At 36.1% G+C, this 19,991-nt stretch overlaps 1 protein-coding gene across 2 annotated transcripts; it reads left to right on the plus strand.

Annotated features, from left to right (window-relative positions):
* Nucleotides 1-4,235: 4,235 nt before the first annotated feature.
* On the plus strand, nt 4,236-18,230 carry LOC128189494 (GRB10-interacting GYF protein 2-like). Of its 2 annotated transcripts, XM_052861124.1 has the most exons (29): nt 4,236-4,320; nt 4,637-4,679; nt 5,252-5,471; nt 5,634-5,748; nt 5,933-6,038; nt 6,178-6,344; nt 6,907-7,050; nt 7,138-7,226; nt 7,346-7,861; nt 8,224-8,359; nt 8,985-9,086; nt 9,194-9,258; nt 9,346-9,473; nt 9,611-9,781; nt 10,144-10,307; nt 10,663-10,742; nt 10,834-11,013; nt 11,287-11,423; nt 11,891-12,086; nt 12,450-12,563; nt 12,883-12,968; nt 13,088-13,105; nt 14,585-14,690; nt 14,894-15,090; nt 15,321-15,441; nt 15,574-15,673; nt 16,283-16,329; nt 16,739-16,852; nt 17,046-18,230. In XM_052861124.1, exons 2-29 carry the CDS (start codon nt 4,648-4,650, stop codon nt 17,247-17,249), a joined length of 3,855 nt encoding a protein of 1,284 aa, XP_052717084.1. In that variant the 5' UTR covers nt 4,236-4,320; nt 4,637-4,647; the 3' UTR covers nt 17,250-18,230. The 2 variants fall into 2 exon arrangements, with proteins under 2 accessions (XP_052717084.1, XP_052717085.1); XM_052861125.1 differs by lacking the exon at nt 13,088-13,105.
* Nucleotides 18,231-19,991: the final 1,761 nt, after the last annotated feature.

A 19,991-nucleotide genomic window follows, 5' to 3' on the forward strand; every position in this document is an offset into this window, starting at 1 on the left:
TTCATTTATAATGTCAGATTCGATGTTTTTATAAAAAGATTATCACATCTTCCTTTTTTCTTCGTGAAGGACACAGAGAGATGTCCTGACAACCGGAAGAAGTCTTATCGCAGAGTTGTCCTCTGCTCCCATTCAACTTCATTAGGCTGCTGAAGAATACCTCGTCCCTCGTCAAGTGGGCCGAGTAATTGGGACTTAAAACAAAAGGCAGAGATGGCGACTGCTGACAGATGACCAAGCCAGGATGGACCTCTCTTAAGCTCTCAAGTGCTATCACTTCCACGAGCTTTAATTACAACAAATGAACTTGCTTTTACTGTCAACAAACCCGCAACATCCGAGATGCTGGGACGACAATCTGCTTGTATTTGGTTATTGTCAGGACGAGGCAAATGACGTCATTTTACGGGGAAAGTCGTGAGACACAATACCTGTATGTGTTCCTTGGTATGTGAAACTGTTACATAACTATCGGAATGCGCGGTGTTTGTTATCCTTATATGACCGCTTAGAGAGACTGAATGAGCGTGCAAACAAGGCAATACAGGAAGGCATGGGATGCCAGGAATTAGCGGATGTTACGGGATTGTTTTCAACAGGAGTCGTTTTCTCGAGAAGCCATTTCCGATAATTCTTGCGTCAAATATGTCATATGTTTTCAAAATTTAAATGTTTTTACTTAAAATTTTCAAAATAATTTCTTCCTGTTTTTGAAATTTGAATAAACCGCACGTGATACGATAGAACCTGCAGCGAGGTGGTGAAGTGTAGGGCGTCCCCTGCCGGCCATCCTCCACATGCGCAAGCTGTCGCGTAGCAATTCTTGAATTACAGGCACTCAACAAGGACGGGGGTGTTAACAATTCTTCATATCCTAACGATCTATAAACAATACACAAGTGTTCCTTTTATTAGTTTTAATTGATAAGTTTCTGTGCTTATACTCACGTGGCTTGGAAGCTTTCAAGGTTACTCTGATCTCAAACAATTGTTAAGAAAATGTCGAGGTCAACGCGTACTTTATTGATGAAGAATTTCAATTCTATTTATCAAATAGTTTTTTTTCATATTTTTATTGTGGTCTAAGGGAGATCACTCACAAAGCGTTTTCGGTGTCTTTCCTCACAAGTCATTTTATTTGTGAGTGCTTGGTCAAAGGGAGGTAGCTCTATTAGTTATTATATGCATAGGATGTTTATAATCGAATTAAAGTTCAGGAGAAAATCAATTGGAAAATGACTGAAGATAAATGTATTTTATCAATTCTTGCTGTTATTTGGTTCTCATATTCTTTTTATTCTCCATATGCTTATAAACTGATTTAAACATAAAAGCATGGGATGTTTATAAACAAATCGAGGACAAATATTGACGTGACCACTGTGGGCGTCAACAGGAATAACACATAGTGGTGTTTGTATTTGCTTAGCATTAAGTAAAAGTATTGTCATTTGTCATTATACACACCCATAGAGAGAGTGAGAGAGAATTATATATTTTTTTTTGCACTAATCTATATAAAATAAATTTCTGAAGCGAACTGGCATTAAAAATTGTTAAATTGATATTAAATGTAAGTAAATACATTCATGCCCTCGCCACAGCCCCCTTTCTTATAACCAAAAAGTACATACTGTGCATTAAAGTCTTATTTTAACAGATAAGTTATAATGCTTGTACATGTTCTCTCTCTCTCTCTCTCTCTCTCTCTCTCTCTCTCTCTCTCTCTCTCTCTCTCTCTCTCTGCACTTTCAAAAAAATAGAGGGGTCGCAACCACTGTTGGCAAATTATTTATTAAATCTAATATACTAGTAGCTCACCATTTTACGGGCATAAACTCTTACTTTATGACTTTTTGATAGATTTGATCGCGCCCCGACCGAAATTATATCACCTCATAATATTCAAAGAATGATTCCTTATTACTTATATTTATATAATATTAAGCCATTGAACGATTAAATATTTGAATATAAATAAGCAAACCCCGCTGGGGCCCCAATTATACGTCATTTGAAGTTATGAGTTATATAGTACAAAATCGATACGTAGTGTTATCACAGGCAAAGACACTGGAAAATGTAAATATAAATTTATAAGAATCATTTTAACAAGAAGAAAAATAACCACACTCCCTCAAAAAAAAATGAACTGAGTTGATTTCAGGGTCCGGAGAAGATGTTGCCATTTGTATATGGTTTAAGATATTTTGGAAATTCAACTGCGTTCGATCGAGTTGCCGGTTACATGAAAGTTTTAACTCTGTTTTCAAAAACTTTGCTATCTTTCTTGTGTTTCTCTTAATAATAAAAGATACTTTCATGATACAAAGATTTGCTGCACGCAGGATTCAAGGTTTTGATCAGCAAACTCCCTCTGCGTGCACTATTTACTCACTAGGTCTTATTAAAATGGAAAAGATGGTTCAAAAACTTCAACTACTCTTCTGGAATCGGCTCTGCAGATCTAACTACTCGTTGTTTTTCAAAAAATTGTTTATTGCAAGATTGTGTACATACTCGGTAGGCACACCCTAAAAGAAACGTGGGTTCGTTAATTGTATCTATAGAACCATGAAAAACTATGAAATTGATTACTTCTTTAATGATTATCTCTGTAACAGGGAAACACCTTCAAAGTCAAGTTGGAACCAATACATCGACACTCTCATTCGTAATTCTTCTCAGGACGAATGGAGAGAATCTTTGAAAAGTCGACCAGAACTTAGCCGCTTTGCCGAAGTGCATAAATATATTGAACCTCATCTACTCTGGTCATTGAGCCTTCAGCATCCGGAATACACCTAGAAATTATTTTAATTAATCAACTTTTCTTTTACATATGAAACAGAGGAAGTGTCGTGTAAGCTCTGTAAAAGAAAAGTCAACGATATAGTACAGCATTTTATTCTAGTCTGTTCTGTTCTATATAAAAGTGGCGAGTATCTTATGCATCTTATAGTAAAAAATTCGTTGACTGTAAATACATATGTCAAGTTGACATACAACTCGGACAGCGTACTATTCTCGAATCGAAGGACGATGACGTCATTCCAGAAGTGTGTGTGTATATATATATATATATATATATATATATATATATATATATATATATATATATATATATATATATATATATATATATATATATATATATATATATATATATATATATATATATATATATATATATATATATATATGCTTGCAGTTTCGGAAGGCATCACAGTGATGATAAAGGACATGCGAGCACTCTTGTAACGTTATTTTGTTTAAAATATGTGCGATTCAAAATGAACACTCCATAATATTTGATCATTGATTGTGTTCTGTATATAAGTAATTGTATGTATGTGTTCGTGATATTTTTATGCTTGAAATTTCAGCACTATTTATTGTAACCACATTGCACCAAACACTTGTTTGATGGATATAATCTCTAACTTATAGAGGAAATAAAGAATGTCTGTCTGTCTGTCTGTAAGTGACAGTAGGTCTATTGTTGAATAAGGGAGAATGACATGGGTTATAATCATAATGAATTTATGTGGAGAGAAACTAGTGGTGTTATTTGTTACATGGGTTGTAGTTGACCTAATATGGTTTATACATGGTGAGTATATGAGACGAGAGCAGAGCTCGAGCCCCATATGGAATATACTGACCACGTATTTATATAAACCATATTAGGTCAACGAGCTCTCGTTCCATATATATTTTACTGTCTGACCACGTATAAACCATATTAGGTCGTCTACAAACCATGAAACGATTATATCTTACCGACTCCTTAGGAAGTTATACAAATGGCAAATATTATGTTAAAAACTGTTGTATATAAATGCAACTCCAGGATTTTTCCCTGGGGGAAGAAGGTCCAATGGATAATTTTTTTCTGAGGGGGATGTTCGATGCCTATTTTCAAAATGTGAATTTAATTAATAAGCGCTAACTGTTGACGGGCCGAACAACCCCACCTCCACCCCCGTCATATCCGTGCACACATATACCGCATACCGTCAATATTTTCTTCCTATAATTGGAATTCAACTCAATTCCTCATTGTAGCATATCTGATTCGTTACACTATCTTGTTTGTCAAATTCGCTGCAAGTTTTTACAAACGGTCTGTCATTCTCGGTGACGATTATATTTTAAAATTTCTCAAATTCATCTTTAAAAGTTCGCGGTTTGAAAAAATCTGCTGGCACCGGTCACTTCCGGCAAGACATGGGTCACGTGGTACATACACAAACTTATACGGCCATATTGGTTTTGTGCTTCGTGTTCAGGCTGGTGAAAAAACGATTAAACGGATAGGTAATGCAAATATTTTACCCATTTTTGTATCTTATGTCATTAAATACACCCAAAGTTACGACTCCGAGCCTTGGTAAAGGCTTCACATGCAGAGGTGCATCAAAAAAGGATGTCAAACTGTTGACATCTTTGCACCTTGGTGCAGAATTTCTCGAGAAGTGCATGTTCAGTCTTAGGCGGAGTGTTTTTGTTGAGCTAGAGGACCATATATCTTTATGGATGTTAATTTTGTGTTTTCTGGTTAAGTTTCTCTATGTTAGAGCTCGTTGACTTTAGTGAACATTGTGACGTGCAAACGTGTTCAATTCTGTTACAGATTGTGACAGAATGGCAGACACACTAAAGTTCGGTCCAGAGTGGTACGTAAACGAACAACAATTCTGTATTGTGTATAAAAAGGAAAACTTAAACCAATCACAAATTTAGGCTCAGCCAATATAACTTAAGATATCATTGTGTCATATCGCTAATCAAATAAATTGTTGTATCAGTTCTTATCTATTATTTGGTTAATGTTTGTTTTTGTATTGTGTTTATAACTGCTATGCATTTTCCCATTGCTTTATCAATGCTGTTATTCAAAATACCATAGTGACATAGATTTTTAAAATATTTTTTAAAAGTAACAATTGCATGCAGGGTTCATATTTACTTAATATGTAGAGTAATTGCATTGCAGCTCCTATATTAAAGTATATGTTAGAAAAAGTTCAGGAGAAAATCAATTAGAAAACGAGTATTTTATTAAATCTTGCTGTTAAAGGGTGTTTTATAAAGCCTGAAACTTTTTTTTATTCTCGATATGCTTTTAAGCTGATTTAAACATATAACCGTAATAGAAAAAAATTAATACCGAATAGCATTCATTTGAAACCAAAAAGAGAAACTAAATTGATGAAATTCTAATCTAAATATTTTTGAAAAATTGCAGGCTTCGTGCCTTATCAGATGGAAACAATGTTGGGACACCTCCTCCTTCCCCAGGGTTTGGGAAATACAAACTGGCAGAACATCGTTATGGTCGGGAAGAGATGTTAGCCTTGTTCAATCCTGACACAGACCCTCCAGAAGAAATCAAGAAACTTACACCAGTATATGTTGACAAAAAACAAGAACCTCTAGCATTAGTCGCACTATCTGAAGAGGAACAGGTAGTGTGTCTCAAATCAGTGTTTGTATAAATCTTAAATGTTCACCTTTAACTTTTTTGAAACTCGGATATGTTTCTCTTTTGTGAACAAGAATTTTAGGATAGGATTGTGAACATATTTATTAATTATATATGATGAAACATAAACAACTTTATTCCACAGAGGATTTTGTCCCAGTCTGTTAACAGTGTGGCAGTATTAAGAATGTTTGGGCGTGGTGGGCCCCCAGGGATCAGAGGAGCCAGGGGAGGAGGACCAGACAGGGGGAGAGGCAGAGGTAAGTTCTGTGACAAATCAAGGAAACAATCCTTCTGTAAAATTTTTGATATAGTGTCCTAAACAGGTCATTTGTGTTTGGTCTGTTGAAAATGATTGACCATGACAAAAGCGTGTATCAAAAATGAAATTAAATTTTATGTATTGATGATGACAATAAAGCTTAACTCCTTGTTTGTTTGCAGGTAGAGGTCGTGGGGAATACATACAGAGGGGGATATCTTATGAGGAGACAGGTGGGGGGTTTGGTCGTCCTCCAACCCACAACAGAAATGACGGATGGGAAGAAGTGTGAGTTTTAATCTAGTGATAACAGCAGGGGCTTAGCTGTATAGCATCTATCAAAGCAATCCTTTTCTATATCAAAAGGAAAGAAGATATGCATCATAAGGTGATTTTACTTTTTTGTTTTCATTTTCTGGTTTTATAGTGGTGCAAAGAGAAATTACAACACAAATCGTTATGATGATGGTTCAGGTGGCCCCCCTAAACGTGAGTTTAATAGATCCCTCAGCAGTGAGAACTGGAGAGACCGGGGCGGAAACGAGGAGGAGGAGGAGGACGGGGACTGGAGGCGAGCAGGGGGATCTAAGTGGAGTAAGTAGTGGTTCTTATTTCTATGTTACTGAAGTCTACTTGTAGGGATTTATATTTAGTGGTGGATATTAATTCTATGTTACTGAAGTCTATGTGTAGGGATTTATATTTAGTAGTGGATCTTAGTTCTATGTTACTGAGGTCTACTTGTAGGGATTTATATTTAGTGGCGGATCTTAGCTCTATGTTATTGAGGTCTATGTGTATGGATTTGTCTGATATTTGTATACTGTAATTTTCAACAGTATAAAATCTTAACATATCTCTTATGAATCTTTGGATCTTTTATAGAATCAGATTATTAATATGATTTAAGATAGAAAAGACAGTTTTTTGTAAGATAGATGACTCTATATGCATGAGTTAAAAGATATTATCTGTTGAAATATTTTTGAAAAAATGTTTGTTTCAATAAGAAATACTTAGAAATATTTTAATTTTTAATGCACAACTTGAAAAGATTGTTGAAAAAAATGTTGATCCTAAAGTAGGCTAGAAATACTCTTGAAAAAAGTTTCCAAAAAAGTTAACTGAATAAGAAAGCAATTTGTTTTTCTCTCAGATGCAAGAGGGAGTTGGAGGGATCCAGCAACAAGAGGAGGTTTTGACCCAGATAGACGACAGAATGGAATTCACAGGGGTGGGTTTGACAGGGGTGGGCGTCAGTATCAGAGGTCACGCAACAGTGAATCTTGGGATGATGAGGGTATGATTACTTGTTCAATTCTAAAAATAATATGATAACTTGTTTTTGAACACCAAAAAAAATTAAATGAAAATTATTTTGTTTCAGAAATTTTGCCAGAGTGGAGCATGCCTGATTCAGATGATGTTGAAGAGCTCGGCACGTTTGATTCAAGTGGAGCTTTTGTTTCAACAAAGGTATGAATTTTGATGGATGAATATCATATATTGTTATAGTTACGTGTTCAATAAATAACAACTTTTAGGTATACTTGATAAATCATTTGTATTGATGTCTGGATACTTTTTATTAACAGCCCGAAGATCTAAATAACAAGGACAATCACACAAAGGAGGAGAGTCCAGGGAAACCCCCGTCACCTGTTGCTCAGACTTCAGTCAAGGAGGAATCCAAGCAAGACTCCAAAAATAAAGCAATTCCAAAGCAACCTAACGCTAATGAGGACAAAGCTCCGCCCTCTAAAAAACAGGACAAAGTGGCTGAAAACAAAACTGTGATCAATAACAATAAAGCTGAGCCCTCGCAGGGCAAATCAAAGAAAGAGGAAGCCCCAAAAACAAAAAAGGACAAAAGTTCTCAGCAGAATAGTGCTCAAAGTTCCAGTGGTGAGGTCAAGAAAGAAAGTGCTACTCAAGATAGAGGTTCTACACAAGGTGCCAAAAAAGAGACAAAGACTGAGAAAGAGAAACCTAGGGACCACTCGGCACCACCGGTGAAGAAAGGGACCACTGTGTCTGAAGTGGAGAAGGAGGCCTTAGATCGCCTTCAGGAAAGTGCAGAGAATATGGTGCTAGCTGCCATGACAGCAGAGGTACATATATTAAAATAATGGTTAATTCAGAAAAGGGCCATACAATATTTTGCTGACTGATGATGTGCTTGTGTATATTCTAGTAAAGAGTTTTATGAAAAGTAAACAATGGTACATGCTTTACATTTAATTTGTGATAGAACACAGGTATTTTGAAGATGTTTAGAACATTTACATATATTTCATATATATTTCCTCAACTGTTGATCTTTTTATCACTACTGTGGTTGAAAAAAAAAAAGCGGACTACAGTTGAATAATAAATTAGCTTATGATGAATTCATACCAATCAGTATTCTTGAGCAAACACTGTTAGCTTATAGTTCCTGATGAGTAAAACAAGACTGTTGTTTATTTTTAAGGAGGAAGAAAGAGAGATGAGGAGTGGTCCCCCACCCCCCGCTGCACTACCCCAGCCCTCTCCCAGTGTAGCAGTACCTCTCGATCACGAAAATGCACAAAAATGGTTTTATAGAGACCCCCAAGGGGATACACAAGGTATTCAAATCCAAAGTTATTTTTGGGAGTTGATTTTAATCAACTCTCCTATGCACTTACTTGGGCAAAGCGAAAGTGAAACAGTGTTTGGATCTAAGCACAAATCAAATATACCGCTGACAACACTTAGTTCTATAAATAATCGATAAATTCGATGCTATGTATTCTGAAGCATTGTTTTTCAAGAAAACTTATTTATTAATACCATGAAAATAGTAAGATTTTAAATTGTACAAACAGTTTAGATATTTTTAAAAATCGTTTGTATTCGTAGGCTAGATTTCAATGTAGTCTCGTTCAACCAGATGCTTGGCTGACTCAGTTAATATCCGACAAAACAGAGTGGCTCTTGCTTGTCGGAGATAAACAGAGACAGCCGCGCGTTTGGTTGAGCAAGACAAGAGTTCAATCTTCCCTGGATACATAAAATTTCTCAGAAATATTTCGATTACTGATACTACTTGCCATGCAAAATCACATATCGTTGATTTTGAATAAATGATAATCGATAAAATCAACTCCCGTCAGTACATCGGTACTTTGATTTTAAAGGTTTGTGAGCTGAAGATCCAGATAACATTTAAAATGATATACAGTACATTTGATTTGTAATTTTCGTTTCCAGGTCCATTTGCATCCAATGAAATGGCTGAATGGTTTAGTGCTGGATATTTTACCATGGATCTCTATGTTAGGCGGGGATGTGACGACAAATTTTCCCCATTAGGTAATAAAATCACACAGATAAGAAGCAAATGTTCTACATCTTAAGGATAACGTTGTTCATACAATCAATTGATATATACATAAAGTTACCTTTGAGTTTTGTTTTAGGAGAGCTGATAAAGCGCTGGGGGCGTGTTCCTTTTCTACCAGGACCCTCTGCACCCCCGCTATTGGTTGGTTTATTTCTTCAGGTCATTATGATATGATAAAAAAGAGAAACTTCTGTAATAATTTTTTTCGTTCCAATTTTTTTTTATCAGAATGTCCCACCGACCAGCCAGCCAAACTTGGAGCAGATGCAACAATTACAGCAACAACAAGAACAACTGAAGGCTCTGCATGCACAGTATCTCCTCCAGCAACAAGCCATGCAGCAGCAGTTGCTTAGGTAGGCCTTCGTCAGAACTCAGATCAAAGTTTATTGTTTGTATGTTTGGATTTGCCTCATTCCTAATGGTTTTCTTTGTATATTGAATGAATGGCCACTTGCCTAACTCTGTCTGGTTTTTTGTTTTTGTTTTAAAGACAAATTCAGATGCAACAGATTCAACAGATCATGCAACATATGCAGGAAAATGAACAGTATAAAAATCTGAGCCCTGCCCAGCAGAAACAGATCGCCATGCAGTTACTGCTGAAGCAACCTCCTCAGCCAGTGATGATGCCCATGCAGCAACCCTCCAAACTCTCACCAAGGTCTGTAAGGTTACCCATAAATGTCAGAAACGGTGGATAGTATCAATCATACCCATTTAACTTTTGCCAAAGTTTGGTGAAAAAAGTCTTCCACAAAACTGAATTTTTATTTAATTTTCCCTCAAAACTCTTGCCAAGATAAGGTGTTAATGTCTGTCATAAATGAATTTTATTTATTATACCTTCTATGCTCTCATCAAAGTGTGAAAAAATGTTTTGTTGAAATAATGAATTCTATCTATTGTATATTCTAAACTCACAATGGAAACTTGCTGACTAATTCAACAATATACCATAACTAAGAAGGAAATCTGTGCCACCTGAGGATGACCTTAGTCATTAGGGTTGTAATATTGTTTCAGGTCCCCACCATCAGAGGCAGCCCCCATGAACGACCATCCCCCCACATCATCTAGTCACCCCTCATTCCATCGCTCCATGTCTCAACCCAGTGATTTACAGGCGGAGGACGGGTCAATCTGGGGGGTCGCCCAGTCAGTACCCATGGCTCAGCCAGTACCCCCAGGTAACATGTATAAACTTGTTATCATAATAGGTTGTAATGAGGAAGGATGTCCTTTGCCTGATGGTTAAGAATTTTTTTTTTACCCTATGTAATTCTGCGTTTTTAAGTAAACTCAAACCATCCTGGCTTAGTGAAACAGTTTTTGTTCACATTTTGTACAAGTTTGAAAACTGAGACTCATTTTACCTATATAACAATGTTAAAGCAAACATGGTACATTAAGAAGAAATAAGTAAAGGATCAATTTTCAAAGGTCAAATAACAATGGATAATAAACATGTCGAATAAAAAAGTTCAAAGATTAATCTTCAATGTCTGTTCGATAAAAAGGGAATCATTGCTATATTTGTTTCAGGTGGGAATCCCCCTAGTGTGTGGGATGTGATCCCACATTCCCGGTCAACTCCAGACATGGAGCTAGAACGAGCCAGGAAGGTACGGAGACACAATGATAATGAAACTGTGTGAATCCAAAAGGTTGTTTCGAACTTAATAATGCGATAATGATCCTTATTTCTTTTTAAAGGAGAAGGAAGAACTTGAGATGAGAAAGAAACATGAAGAGGAGATGAAACGCAAACAGGAGGAGTTCCTTAAGCAACAACAGGAGGAGCTTCGTCAGCAACAGCTAGAAATCCAGAGAGAGAAAGAAGAGATGGAGAGAAAGAGGGAGGCACTGGAGAGAGAAACAGCCATCCAACTACAGGTATGGGTACAAATGAAAATTGGTTATGATTGATTTGAACAGGATATTTTTTGTGATAGACAAGAACTGATTTTGGTGATTTATCAATTTGGGTTTTGTTTGGACTTCATAAAGCATTTAACTTGGAATCTAGCTTACATATGGACATTGATGAACATTTGTCTTTAAAAGATTTGAAAAATGAAAATTTAAATACTGAAAAAAAATAGATATATAAAGTATGTTGATGCTGAATCTTATGCAAAGCAATAACATTCCATAATTGTTACTCAGAAACTTGAAGAGGCCCGAAGAAAGGAAGAGGAAGTCAGAAGAAGAAAAGAGGAAGAGGATAGAATGAAACAGCAGAGGGAGGAGGAGACAAGGAAGCAGAGACAGGAAGAACAGAAGAAGAGGGAGGAGGAGATGAGGTCAGTTAGAACCGTTCCAGTCAGATGGATTTTGACAGAGTTATGCTTCTTGAACTTAAGAAAAAATGGAAAATTGTTTGTTTTCACATTTTTTTATTTTGAATTGATGCAAATGTAAAGTTGTTATTTCATATAAGGTTATTTTATTAAAAAATCTAGGTCAAGTTTAAACTTGGTTCCAGTCTGATGATATTTGATAGAGTAATGCCTCCTGAACTTTAATTGAAATGAGTAATTTAATTAAGGCTTTAGAACTTATTCTGCAACCAAACAAATGTTAATTTGTACTAAATTTGACATTTGAAATTTGGGTCGCCATTTGGGGCATTTTGACACATTTGGTTTTACCTTTTTTGAGCCAATTTTTAAAATCAGGAATGTAATGATTACTGAATGAGTTTGATATATGAAGTTTATGATATATTGTATTCCTGAATGTGCCAACATATCTGTTTGAAATGTTGCAGACAAAGAGAGTTAAAGAGACAAGAAGACTTACAGAGACAACAACAGGAGATGTTACGACAACAGGAGCAGAGAAAGCGAGAGATGGAGGAGATGGAGAATCAGAAACAACTGGAGTTACAGCGAAGGCAGGAACAACAAAGACAACAACAGGAGGCCCTCAAAAAGCTCCAGCAGGAACAACTGGCCAACATCCAGGTACTAACACAGTCCAATCCCATGTTCAGAAAAACTTTGTCAACATTCAGGTGTACACTGTTAAACCTCATGCTGTTTATCTAAAAGAAATAAAAATTGTGTTTTTCAATTTGAAAAAAAATTGATTATCTGAAATTTTTTTTACTTATTACTTAATAGGTCCAACAGACATTAATGTTCAAAGTTTAGCAATGGTCTTAAAAATAGAAATATCATATCGTATTTTGAACATAAATTAAATCCATAAAGATTGGTTTCTAACAAATTTAGGTTAAACCACAGTAGATGTTGAAGATACCATAGTTCAACATTATAGTCAAAGGTCTAAGATTACTGGATTTATAAATTTGCTTTTATTTACAGTTACCCTCTCACGCCCAGTGGGGGAGTCAGCCGGTGACCCAGACGTCTCAGAAAACCAGGTCACTGCTGGAGATTCAGGAGCAAGAGGAGAGGGAGAGGAGAGAGAAGGAGGAGGTGAGGCTTGTGGGCGGGGAGTAACAATATAAAGCCTGCATCAGAGAATGGTTATAAATATAGGGGGTCTGCAGAAAGGGTTTAGGATACAAATAGGAAGTCTTGAGTAAATATGAGGCGGTGGATGGGGGCACTAATAGGAAGTCTAAGTTAACAGGGGCAGCTGAGGTGGGCGAGGAGAGGGGTACAGATAGTAAGTGTAAGTTAACATAGGTCAGGGGTTGGGGGTACAAATAAGTCTCAGTAAACAAAGATGAAAGAATAATCAGAAATTGTTCTCCAGTGATCAATTTTCTTTATGATTTCCGTTCTTGTCTAGATACAGAGAAGACTTGAGAATGAACGACAACAGATGCTGGCCATTCAACAACAGCAACAACAACAGAAGTCGTGGTCCAGCCAGATGTAAGTACAACAGCCAAGTGTTGTCTCTCCGCTAGTCTTGACAACAGCCGAGTGTTGTCTCTCCGCTAGTCTTGACATGTCTTCCTGTTACATGTTCTGAATCGTTCTTTTATCTGTAGTTTGCGCGAGACCGTCAGGTAATATGACTGGAGTGTTTTCTCTGTGTCAGTTTTGTGCTCCCTTTGTGACTATGTTCCTTTTGATTGTGCTTTGTGATGTCTTCTATTGTTGAAACTTGAACAAATCATTAGAAATCATTGTGCTCTATTAATCTCTATAATGTGGGCATATTGGATTTAATAAGTTACCATCCAATACTTTGGTTCATTCAAGGATAGTTCATTGTAGAACCAAACACTAACTCTTGAATTTATTTATTACATTAATTCACTGCAGAATCATTTACCTGATATAAATTCCGTAATAAAACCCACCAGGTTTATGAGGCAGTCATGTTTTTCAGGCAGTCATGTTTTTCAGACAGTCATGTTTTCCATGTCATCCTTAAAGTTTATCCTGCATGAGGCCAACATCTTTTTGATGTTATTTTTTTTTCTGTACCAAGGCTGGACATTTGTAGTACATGTATAGTTGTTAAGGCACTGTTTAGAATCCCATATTATTACCAATTTTTGTATTATTATTCTTTCATGTTAAATACTGAAATCTGATTGGTTTATAAACAGTTGATAATCCGTTCTATTACCCTTAGCGTTAATAACACACTTGACAATGGGTAACACTATGAATTGTTACATGCGCGTAAATTATACGCGTACGGTTCGCCATAGAATTCACGTCATTTCTGTGTAAAAGCAGTAAAAAAAATCTCTAAAATTAAGACATTCAGTATAAGAAAATAAATAGTGCCTGTTTGGGAGGACAACAGTTGAAATTGACACCCCTCGAAAACCATTGTCAACCTCAGCTTCACGTCGGTTGACAATGGTTTTCAAGGGGTGTCAATTTCAACTGTTACCCTCCCAAACAGGCGCTATTTATATTTGTTTACATCTGGAATGTAATATTTGCAATGACACATTTTTAATGCTTTAAGTGTTTTCTTGAATTTCTGTATCTTGTTGAAGTTTAATATGTAAAATCAATTCAAGAGGGACAATTTTTATGAAATTTCAAAACTTAAAGGGATGTGGATACTTTATTTCATTGATTGAAAAAAAAATCCACTGGAGATATGGTTATTTTGGTAGAGTCATTGTGTCTATGGTATTCCACAATGGCTCTGAGAAATTTGTCCACTAATTTGAAGATAACCTTATATTAAATAGTCTTTAGTTCATTGTTTTATCGTCTTAATATCTAAAGCTTTTAACATTGTAATTACCTACCACATAGGCCCATGGGTAGCAGGTTACCCCTATTTAATTTTGGAAATGTTAATGTTCTTTGATACTATGCCTGTGAATAACCATGGCATGGACATGTTATTGTGGAGGTGGGATACAGAATTTATATTTGATATGGATAGTAAGGTAGGGTAGTGAACTATTGTGTTGCTATCTATAGCTTCATTAAACTTCATGTGACTGAATGGACTTTATTTTGAAAAATGTGAGAGATGATTAAAAATCTTTCGTTAATTTATGAATGTTTAGATTTCCAACACAACAACAAAATATGAAGACGTTACTTGAAATCCAGGAAGAACAACGAAAACTGGAGGAAGAGAAACAACGAAAACAACAGCAAACTCAGGCCAAGGTAAACAGAGAGTATTTACTAGTTAAAGCATGTATTATAGTATAGAGGTTGAAGAAAAAGTATATATCTTATACCAAATACAGTTAAAGCTAAATGATATTAAAAATCGAGGTACGGTGGATAAGTGAAGATTTGAATAGACTGATGTTGTTGAAATTTCCTTTGATGCAAGTTTGTAAGACCTTCGTGATTATCCATTGCAGCAAAATATAAGCTTAGCAGCTGCCAGTGCTTGGGGGGGAGGTCAGCCAACTTCATCCTCCCACTGGGCCAGTGAGGGGGCCTGGGGGAACGCCACCCGCCAAGCCTCCACGGGGAGCAGCAGTGCCAGCAATGGAGCAGGGTCCCTGGGCTTCTGGGACGATGCCATTATATCCTCAAAACGAGCACCTAAACCAAGGTATATCCTCATAATAAGCACCAAGACCAAGGTATATCAAATCATATCCTCAAAAAGGGATATCCTTAAAACAAGAAAATATGTTAACAAAGTTATATTCTCAAAAGAATCATCTAAACTGATGCATACATAGTTTATTGCTGAATATTGTTTGTTATATCTACATTTGTAGTATTTGTAGAATTATGTGCATATCATCACTATATAAATTTTCTTTTTTGTTTCTATAGTAATCAGGGAGGAGTGACTACTGAGTTTCCCACCTTAAAGGGACAGCCTCAGCAGAAAGCCCCTCCTGCATCCACTACACAGACAAACAAAGCAAAGCCCTCCAAGAGAGGCAAAGAAGAGGTAAGTCTACTCTTCCCCCTGTTCAATTTGTTTAACTTTTGATAATTTGGAAATTGGTTGATTAATGTTAATTATGAAACAAAATTAAACTTGAGGCTGATTGATGTTTTCTGTTTGGTGGTTCCACTGTAGGAAGCGGTCCAGAGACTTTTCCAGGGCAGTGCTCCCCCGGACGACACATTCTCTCAGTGGTGTGACAAGGCACTGAAGGCCCTCAACACATCAGTAGACAGTGAGTTCAAAGGGCGGAGTCATTTTAAAAAAAAAAAATCCATTGTCTGTACTTATTTATTTAAATTGTTGATATTTTCTGGCCCCTGATAATTCTATCAACATTTTATTTTTTTTTATACCTGAATAGCTCTTGAATACTTACTAAAGTGAGATTGAGAGATTTGTAAACAAAGTTAAGAAGTTACATTTAACACTGGAATTTTGTTGTGCTTGAATAGCTTTTGAATGCATTTACTTGCTAAGATAATCTAAGGAGAAATTTTACATACCTTCATCATAAACATTTTATCAATCGTTATGATTGCTGGTTAGCCTCGTCTTGTCAGTAGCTATTTCAGAATCAACAATGAATAATTTATGTTGAACTAAGACAAAAAATTCCGTATTTTCAGCATTTGGTATTAAATAGCTGATTAGCTTGGTTTTGAAATTATCATCTACTTTATCCACTGCCTTTTGACGATAAAAGATGAAAAAAGGGATGTAACTTGTGCTTTCCTTTTTATAAAAAAAAACTCCATAAACCCTGCTTGCTTAATTGAAAAAAAGAAATGAGTATTTTTTTGTGAATATTTTTTTTTAACACATGTGTTTGTTTATTTTTCAGTTCCTACTTTTGTGGCATTTTTAAAAGAAGTTGAATCCCCATACGAAGTAAGATTACAAGATGTCTGTTTTAAATATGTTGATAACAATCATTTATTTTCATAAGGTCATTGCTTCATTAAAAATAGTGGAAGATTTACCTGATATACAAATATATGTACACCTTTGAAATCAGACACATTTACAACTAAGTGTAATTTAATTTGCCTTGTAAATTTCATTGACCTCTAAATGTTGTGTAATCAATAATGAAATTGTATCATAAATTGGTATAGGGAAAGGATGATCTAGGTTACAGAACTTGTGCCCAATCATAAATTAGTACAATAAAAATATGTTGGTGAATAATATGTGCAGAGCAAAAATAAAGAAGAAATTTTCTTACAGTGCATGTACCATCACTTTTAAGAAAATTCCTAAATAATGAGTTTGGATATAGGGTATGTTCTTGTTTCAGGTACACGATTATGTGCGGGTGTATGTGGGGGAGTCTAAGGGAGCACAAGACTTTGCCAAACAATTCCTGGAGAAAAGAAGCCAGAGTCGCAACAAAGCACGGCAAACAGTCGAGGTAAATCTCTCCTACCAAAACATAACAAAACAGCACTATATGCACTGACTGGCAGGGAAAAACAGCCTCCTCTAAAAAGTTATTTTCTAGAATTCAATGAAAATGGGATTAAAAGAAGAGTTTTTGTAACGTTAAAGAAGAATCTACCAAGATGAAATTACAGGTTAATAACACGCATCCTTCTGTTCCACAGGACAGTATTTGGGGCCCTGCCCCTGCCCGCGATTTCCGTCAGTCCGGCGGGAATCAGCATAGTGAGTCAGACTCGCAGAAAGCCAAGGGAAAGAAGAAAAAGAAGATGCAGAAAATCGACAGCAGTATTCTTGGATTCACGTGTGCTGCTGATCCAGACCGCATCAACGTTGGAGAAATTGAAGCTGATGGCACAACAAAGTGAGCGGATTATATCCAGGAAACGGGATTTAATCAGCCACAGAAATTGTGTATAATTTGATGGTGACAACAATTTCTTTATTATGTGTGAGAACTTGGTGGTAGTTATTGATGGCTTTCTATGCGCTGTGTGTGTACTGTCCTCAGTGATCGTCCGGGCCCAGAGTTCTACAGTCGGCCCAGGATCAGCTGACATTGACCACCCACTACACTTCTCACCACTACAAAGTCTGTGTTTTAGCATATCGAACCTGACAACCAGTCTCTGTTATAACTCTTTGTTTTAAAGGTCCTGCTGACCATCTTAATTTGTTGAATCATGACTTTTTATTTTCCTTCTTATGCTGCTCTCTTTGAAGTCTGTTTTATGTTTCTGTACTGTTTTACCTGTGAGATCTACCTGAGCTCTGGTATAATGAGCTAAGTGATAGTGAGTACCATATCATGATCTGAAACTTAACGTACAGCCATGACAGCTGTCCACAGACTAAGTGAACCATTCAAACTTGTGCAATATAACAAAACGCCCAATCATGAGCTGATATTTTAAGAACTTATTTTAATCAAACTTACACAAAGTTAGTCAGGTTTGGTTTTTGATATGCTAGATTTCTGTATGAAATTATCGCCTTAATGGAAAACTAAGGTCACATTAAGAAAAAAAAATACAAATTTTAAGTTATTTTACAACCTTCAATACTCGTTAACATATATTTGACAAAATTAAGTTTCAATTCTATTTAAAAAAATATGTAAGAATAATTTTAAACAATCAAAAGTATTGAATAGAAGTTATTGGTGTTGACTGATTACGTAAATGATTTTTATCTGGGCTTCTCCCGTGTTGGAGAAAGTTAACGCCCACTGTTACATGTGTTAAAAATAAAACGCTCCTCCGATCTAGATCATGACGTCACAGGCCTTTGGCCCGGTGATATAATCTGGACCAGAGATTCAAAAAGTTCAATAAAAAATTAAAATAAAATGGATGTTGTTTTTGTGTGTTAATTAACCTATTAATTGGTACCCTTTGGAAATGCTGTTGTGTTTACTGGACCATTGGCCTAGTTGTGGTTATGTGACGTTTGTGGGGGTGAAGAACCCGCTGACATGATGCTATCAGCTGATTATCCCGTGCATCAGACCCCCGGACACGGGCAAAAGAAAGCTCAGGTGTGAGTGCTTTAAAAAAAAATGTAAAAATAGACAGGTGTGTCAAAATTTCCATACCAGCAGGTGCTGATAATGGTTATTGTATTTTTTGTAATGACTCATAACTGATGAGATGAGAAATGTCCGGAAGATTGCTTGAACGGAAAGAACTAGTTAAGTAGATAAAATGTTATCTCAATTCAGGTTTTTTAAAATAAGAAACAACGTATAAAGAATATTGGCAATGCTTTCATGCTTTTTTCAAAAAATGAAAACATCACAAATCACACGTATTGGGAGAAAAATTCAACATTAACCTCGTCTTATTTGGTTTGCATTGACGACATCCACAACCTTAAACCATGACCCACACTCCCCAAGGTGTGTATTGATGGAACGGCAGTCGGTATAGATGGTATATAATCAATATAGGTGGGGGATCTCGGGGCGGGGGGGGGGGGGGGTAGTGAGAGTAGACCGTTCAGGTGCTAGATCATTAGAAGGCAGGGACTTCACATCAACTTGAAACAACGGGTCTGTAGCAGCGACTCTGTGTTGAGGACTAGATAAATACCAGTAGGAGTAAAACAAAAATTTGTATAGTCGGCCAAAGTTGAGATAAAGAGTTCGTTAACATTAACTTTTTCTCGTAAGAGAAAAAAGGGTTTTTTACATGCGTTAACACATACACGGCGGAGAAAAAAATATCAAGTGCCTGAGGATGCTGTGTTGTTAGTGCGCTTGCGATAATTTTCGTTACTGTAAAAAACATTTATGACTTGGTGAAATGAATTTTAACCCATTTGCTGTCATAGATATGTATTTTTTCAATCACAAGACTGTACGAACAGTGTGGGATGAAAAAGTTGTTAGCATACAAGGGATTGTCAGAGCTGCATTAACTGTTTGCCTGGTATTTTGTAGAAGCTTGAAATCAATAGGTTTTATTTCGCGTATGTGCGCTTTTTGTTTGGGTGTAACCTATAACTATAATTTGTTTATCTGCTTAAAATATTCATATCCTTCAAACAGTCCTTTTCTATGGTTTTAAGAAAATTTTTAGGAGAAGGGTTGTTACGAAAAAGGGAAAATCATTTTTTAGAACCTTCAAAATCATTCTCAAAAATGACATAAAGGTGTTGTTTGCTGTATCTTAAAAATCAGGTTTATGATTAAATACAAATGAATGACAGAGTTTGTAATGCTTTCTTGAATAATAAACTGTAGCTGGGTTTTATTTAAAAGTCGTTGACTTTCCAGACCAAACTCTTCATTGTTACGTCATATTGTCAATAAACTGAAAAATGTCTGTCCAGATAAGATTCTAATCAGACAGTTGCCTAATGTTTCTCTTTCTTGGTTACGTATTTTTGTCTAATGACGGCCGGCGGACAACTCCACCAGAAGAAAAAAATTCCTACGCGCAAGTATTGTCATGAAGGCTTAATCGACCAATCACAAAAGCGCTTCCAGGCAAAGAGTAATCCCGCACCGAAATACTTTATAGTGTTTCATTCGCTCCAGAAAATTTGGCCAATCAGATAATGGGTCATACTTTACTTCATTATCTTGATAGTCATGCTTAAGTAATTTT

This window comes from Crassostrea angulata, chromosome 6, assembly GCF_025612915.1.
Source record: "Crassostrea angulata isolate pt1a10 chromosome 6, ASM2561291v2, whole genome shotgun sequence".
Lineage (NCBI taxonomy): Eukaryota > Metazoa > Mollusca > Bivalvia > Ostreida > Ostreidae > Magallana > Magallana angulata.